This window comes from Phaenicophaeus curvirostris, chromosome 2 (genome assembly GCF_032191515.1).
Source record: "Phaenicophaeus curvirostris isolate KB17595 chromosome 2, BPBGC_Pcur_1.0, whole genome shotgun sequence".
Taxonomy (NCBI): domain Eukaryota; kingdom Metazoa; phylum Chordata; class Aves; order Cuculiformes; family Cuculidae; genus Phaenicophaeus; species Phaenicophaeus curvirostris.
In genome coordinates, this window is record NC_091393.1 from 64,075,652 (window position 1) to 64,081,773 (window position 6,122).

Below are 6,122 nucleotides of genomic sequence, written 5' to 3' on the forward strand. Positions count from 1 at the left end.
CCTCAACAGAATGTGCAGCAACTGCCAAGTTAAGATTCAATGTACCTTTTGAGAAAGAGAAGCAGATTTAAGTTCCACAGTGAAAGACTAAGCAGCTTTATCTTCTGTACACCTGCTAAGCATAAGCACTTAAATGTTTTCATAGTAGTCTGCTTTTCTCTGTGAAATAATAGTAATTTTGAGTAGCACAAAAAAAATCCTGTCAGACAACAATATAGGATTTTGAAGTTCAGTCACCAATGAGATAATACCACCAGTCCAAAAATATTTCATTTTTATTTAAACATTCAGAATTGAGATTTAAAGTTAAATTCACTGAACAAATGCCTCTGACTTCATTACCAGGTTGAAGTAAAAGCTTCTGTGAAGCACAAGAGGCTGTAGTTCTGTCACTGTTACAAGATACCCAGATACTGGTGACTTCAGTTCAATTATCTGTTTGCCAAGTGCAGAGATGCACTGAAACAGCTCAAATATTCTATTTTGACAATTCAGCTTAGTAACTTGATGGAAGTTATAGAGAGCCTGCAGAGAAGTCTTGTTTCCATATGAACTCTTCCAGGTATTCAGTTCCATCACCACAGTTTTCAGCGCAAGTGTACACCACCAGTGTTCCCCAGTCAATGCTCTCTCCAAGGCTGTCAGCCTTTAGGTGGTTGAGGAGCTGCGGCATTATCTTCAAGGAAAAACAAAGGTTCAGAGGCAGGCCACAGCTCTCTACCCTCTCCCTGCATCCCTTCCCCAAGAAAGATCCTGCCTTAATTTGTGTTCTCTTACACCAAAATCCCAATCAAAATTACTAAGTAATACAGCAGCTCGCATAAAATAAATCTGGAATTCCCAACACAGAGTAGTAGATGCACAGGGAATCAAAGGCATGGCCTTACTTAATTTTACCTACATTATTTGACTAAGTGTTGCTTGATTTGTAAGCCTCCTTCTATTTGAAATTACCTTCATAATAATATTTTGCCTTTGCATGACACTTAAGTGTATTTACCATACACGTGCTTCTGGCATTCAAAATTCTACAGCTGAATACTTCCAGCCAGACACATTTAAATTTGCATACTGAAGGCTTTTTTAAAAAACATACAATAGTCCTACTATTTAAGAGATGGTTCCATGTTCACAAGTGCACCATTTTCTGGATGCTGCAAATTAACAGATGGGAACCTACCTTCTGTATGTCAAATTCTTATAGGGAAAAAGCAGTTACAAAAATAAATAAGGGCTCTTCACAATTTAACATAGTTTGTAGCAACTTCAACGGGCTTGCCCTAATTGCAAGCCAACACCTGTAAAATCAGATCCTGGTAAGTCTGAACTACATTACCTATATTAGCTTTAAATTAATTTACATACCTGGAACTCAAAAATCCTTTTGGCACCACATAAACAATTCGGGATATCTTTTTCTTCAGGAGTATTTTCACCTGATACCCAGACTGGGCCTTCTCCTCCTCTGCAGTATCTAATAATCTGAAACAGAGGAAAAGTTATAAGGTCTTAAGACTCTTTTCATCATGCGGGTTGGAACTAGATGATCTTTAAGGTCCCTTCCAACCCAAACTATTCTATGATCTCGGTATAAAATTGGTATTTACTGACATAGACAAAGCTGTTAGATGGTGCAGAAAAAGGTCAGTTCCTTTAAGTAATACCCATGGCAAAGCCTTGTCAGTTGCAAATGCAGTATTCTACAGCCTCTTTGTAGGTTTTCTTAACTGTTTGAATCACGCAAGTATTCATACAGCATTTTTTCAGTGACCTAGGGATAAATTGCAATGATCTCTATGTATTTGTCCAAGTAAGGGACCCAAAAATGCTAGGTCAGGTATTTTATAGTCTTGAGATGGAGGAAGAGCAGACTGATAGTTAGCACATAGAAACATACAGAAAAGTCAGGATGCAAACCAGCTTATTCTGTTTGCAGTGTTGCACCTAAATGCAAACGGACTGTCCTAATGTCCAAGGACGGGGTATTTTCAGGCACGTCCTTTGTTGTTCTGTGACTTCCCAAACACTTACTTAGCAAATCAGGCATTCTCAACAAGAGGACACTTACACAGATCAGTCATTTTGGGGGGTGGTCAGAGAGGGAGGTGATGAAGCTTTCCCAAGCAGAGAAGGGAACAGGCTCAGAGCCTCCTGCTTTCTGGGTGTGCACTTTAAGACTTTAGCTACCAGGTAAAACATGGAAAGAATTTCTTTTTCCTCCAACACTGCCATGGATTTAGGCTTGTGTTTCCTCTGAATTAAACCAGGAACCATGATTTTGTTTGACAATGTGTCTTTTTTTAGGCTCTTCTGTTTCAAATACTTGACATTTGAAAGCCACCACTAAACCTTAAAAAGCCAAACCAACTTCCCCCAAGCAGCTGGTAACTATGACAGAGCTCCTCTGCAGTTTTGGTTGTGCTAAAAAGGAAAGCCAACAGGGCCGGAGTCTGGGGAACAGAGTGATGAGTAACCACCTCCTTCGACTAGAACCACTTCACAGGATAGCAGGTCCTTCCCCCCACCATGCTGGCTTCAGTTCCCTGTGCCTTCTCATCCTAATTTCTATTCGAGATAGAGTAGCAGGTGCTAAACTCTTACTTCATCATGAATCAAGTTCTGCATGTAAGGAAGATGAGGGCATGTTGGTGAAGTTGCGTGGAGGATGAGGAGGCATCCCCATTACCATTTCTAACTGTAGGTACCAAAGGCAGTGAAATGTTTTGCAAGTGCAGCAGGATGCTGTGCCAGAGCCCAGAAGTTCTATGGCTGCCCCATCTTCTGACCTGCTCTGGTTCAGCAGCTACTCGCTCTTTAAACTTTTGGAAGACCTTGTCTTCTTCAGTTTCATGTTTAGCCATTGCTTCCAATGTCTCTTCGTCTAAGGACTGAAATGCTTCACCTAAGCAAGAGAAAAAAACAACCCAAAGATTACAGGCTAATGCAAGACAGACAAAAATTAAAAAACATAACTGCACCTGTAAGTGGAATTCCCAGTGTAAATCCCTCTAAGACTTTTTTTTTTCTTTTAGTGACATATAAAGACTCAAGTTACATGCAGATCTTTTTATTAGTTTTAGCTACATTTAAAACAGACACCAGTACTGGCATACTGGAAAGGGAAGGAATTAAGCTACCAAAGTTTACAGCTCCCAGAGGGCATCGCTGGGGCTGCTGAACCTTCAGAATGGGACATCTGGAAAAGGCCACCCATGCCATGGGCGTGTCAGACTTCAGATTCTAGCACTGAAGAGTATCTGTTACACTTCCATGTTCACACCAACGTGGGGCACTCTGGAGACAGCATTTGACCACAGGAAGGGACAGCTGGGAACCCAGCAGCCTTCCCTTCTAACACCACAATCTCTCCCCCTGGACTGTGCGAGGCTGGTGTGCCAAACTGCAAACAAGCCACAAATCTGGGGTGGAAAGGAGGGGAAGGGGCCTGTACTTGACCTGCTTAATTAAAGGTCAATTAAGATAGCCTCAGGATGGTTTTTTTGCTAGTAATAGACAAGGAAATTTTGTTAACTATTTTCTATACGTTAAGACAAACTGAACCACATCAAGCCGAGACCAACTCAATCTCCTGATTCCAACAGTATCTGGCAGCAAATACTCAAGGCCCCCTTTTTCTCACTGGAGTTGTTCTTTACCTGCAGGAAGCACACAGAGATACAGTGTAACACGTCCCCTTCCACAGCTCATAGGGCTGGGGCTTAGCAAGTCTCTCCCCTGAAAGCAATTTATATTACAGGATGCATACAAAAAACCTCGTATCACAAATGACTGTAGATTTAGCCTCTGGTCACCAGTAAACAGTTAGAAAATCACAGTATTTTGTATTTTAACGACGTAACACAGGCTTCATTAAGAATAAGTACATATAGCACCTTACTACTTACCTGCGCTGTTTGAAACTTTAAGTTCTTGTTCTTTCAGGTCCTTTGATGCATCTACACCTCCTTGTTCGTCATTGGGATCAATGCTGCTGTCAGCAGGAGACTCTGGTTCCTCGGGTTCTATCAAAATTTCATATTCTGGAAAAAGGAATTCGTTATGCTCCGGAATTGCACCTGCTGAGTCATCTACAAAACAGAAAACAGGTATCACTTCACAACGTCATCTAATATGTCACATTCTTCTCCCCCAAAGCCACACAGCGAACCATGTAACAAAAAATACAGCACAAACATTGCACGAACAAGAAGGATTTAGACCACAGCCAGACCTGATTGAAAGATAAGATTTTCTATTAAAGACACTAGAAAACTGCAACAGGTGATGCATTGCCCTGAACCTTTGTAAATCTAGGAGACACAGAAGACGGACTAAATAGTGTCAGCAGCTGCATTTTAAAAATGCAGTTTGACAGCTCTGTACATACCTCATTCTGACCAGGGTATGCACACAAGTCAGGCGTGCATTGGGTGCACACCTGAGGCTATACAAGTTTTTCTTATTTTTCCTTTTCATACTGTAAGAGGGCAGTTTCCCCAAATGCATCAAGTATACCTTCGGTACGATGGTATTAACTATGTGTTTGCATGTTTCAGGCTTCCACTGTTTCAATTAAGCATTTCAAATGTCTGACCCGTAATCTCATTCACACAAATCCACTTCTTATCACAGAATGGTTTGGGCTGGAAGGAACCCTTACAGGTCATCCAGTCCAACTCCCAGGGATGGGGGACTGGACTGAGGACACCTTCAATTCTATCAGGTGGCCCAGAGCCCCATCCAACCTGACCTTGAATGTTTCCAGTGATGGGGCCTCCACTACCTCCCTGGTAAACCTATTCCACTGTTTCACCACCCCCACTGTAAAAAATTTCTTCCTCATATCCAGTCTACGTCTATCCTCCCCTAGTTTAAAACCACTACTAAAACCCATTTGTGTTCTGTTTATTTCCACTTTCTACAATGTTTTGGGGACCAGCGTCCCACAACACACAATGGGAGACAGATCACACACACCAAGTTTTGTTGCCCCATTATTAACGCACTTCGTCTGAAGACTGAAAAAATACTTCAAATACTCTGTGCTTATCCTTTTAACAACAAGCAAACGAACAAACGAGACATTGGGAAAGGGGATGGATTCAGAAAAGGGTCTCTAAAAAAGCACTCTTCTGGCTTATTGACCATCACAGGATATCCCGAGTAGGCATCACCTTGTATGCGCCTTTAAACCTTACGAATAAGCTATCTTAAAACTATCCTGCAGAGGGGAAAAAATGGTCTACATCCTTCCAGCTTTTTATGACAGAAGGCTAATTTGTTAGCTTTTCAGGAGCGACAAAGCCACTGCAGTAAGCATCTAACGGGGAAAAGAGCATCCGAGAGAACGACTGATGTTCCCTTACGAACCGCCGACATCGCCAGCCACCAGCTTCTCCTCTCCCAGCCCCGCAGGCCCACCCGGTGCGATCCCCGCTGCCCACAGCGCCGAACCCACCTGCACCAGGTGCCTGCCCGCAGGCCCGCCGGTGCCCGCCGCCGCGCCAGTCCAGCGCCTGGTGCTCGGGGCCGCAGTAGGCGGCGCGGCGGCAGCGGCCGCAGACGCGGGGCCCCAGGCAGCCGCAGACGCGGCAGAGCGCGGCGCCGCCGCGGAGCCGGGCGGGTGGGGGCGCGGCGAGGCCCGGCGGCGGCTCCTCCGGAGGCGGCTCCGCGGGGTAGGTGCCGTTCCGCCGCGGCAGCTGGTTCCGAAACGCTGCGGGCGAGAGGCGGTGGTCAGCGGCGGCCCCGGCCCGCCTCCCCCACCCCCCCTCCGGCCCCAGCGCCTCACCGCGCAGCGGCCCCCGCGGGCCCGGCAAGCGGTAGCAGGCGGCGCCGCGGCAGGCGAAGACGAAGAGGGTGCGGTGGAAGGCATCGGGGCGGGCGGGCAGCGGCGCGTACAGCTGCAGCAGGAAGGCGAGGGGCTGCCGGCAGCGCTCGCAGCGCAGGGCGGCGGGGTCCGGCAGCCCGGCCTCGCCCAGCCACGCCGGCCGCCCCCCGACCTTGCTGGGGAAGTAGGCGCTGCGCAGCCGCCAGGCCCCCGCGGGCCCCGCCGACTCCGCGAAGCCCAGCTCCACGCCGGACGCCATACTTAGTGCTTCCGCCGGAAGTACCCGCCCCTGCGC

The 6,122-nt window shown here is 46.3% G+C and overlaps 1 protein-coding gene across 1 annotated transcript; it reads right to left on the reverse strand.

Annotated features, from left to right (window-relative positions):
• Positions 1-257: 257 nt before the first annotated feature.
• PDCD2 (programmed cell death 2) lies at positions 258-6,111 on the reverse strand. Its single transcript, XM_069852273.1, has 6 exons — positions 5,789-6,111; positions 5,459-5,713; positions 3,906-4,088; positions 2,787-2,902; positions 1,366-1,482; positions 258-676 (listed from the first exon to the last, which is right to left on the reverse strand). Exons 1-6 carry the CDS (start codon positions 6,084-6,086, stop codon positions 515-517), a joined length of 1,131 nt encoding a protein of 376 aa, XP_069708374.1. The 5' UTR covers positions 6,087-6,111; the 3' UTR covers positions 258-514.
• Positions 6,112-6,122: the final 11 nt, after the last annotated feature.

Bases quoted from the DNA above. Each gene is read 5' to 3' on its own strand.
- PDCD2 (XM_069852273.1), bottom strand. From the start codon at position 6,086: ATGGCGTCCGGCGTGGAGCTGGGCTTCGCGGAGTCGGCGGGGCCCGCG. The intron at 2,903-3,905 runs GTAAGTAGTAAG...TCTCTTGCTTAG, and splicing joins TAAAGTTTCAAACAGCGCAG to GTGAAGCATTTCAGTCCTTA. The intron at 1,483-2,786 runs GTCAGAAGATGG...CCTCTGTTTCAG, and splicing joins TAGCTGCTGAACCAGAGCAG to ATTATTAGATACTGCAGAGG.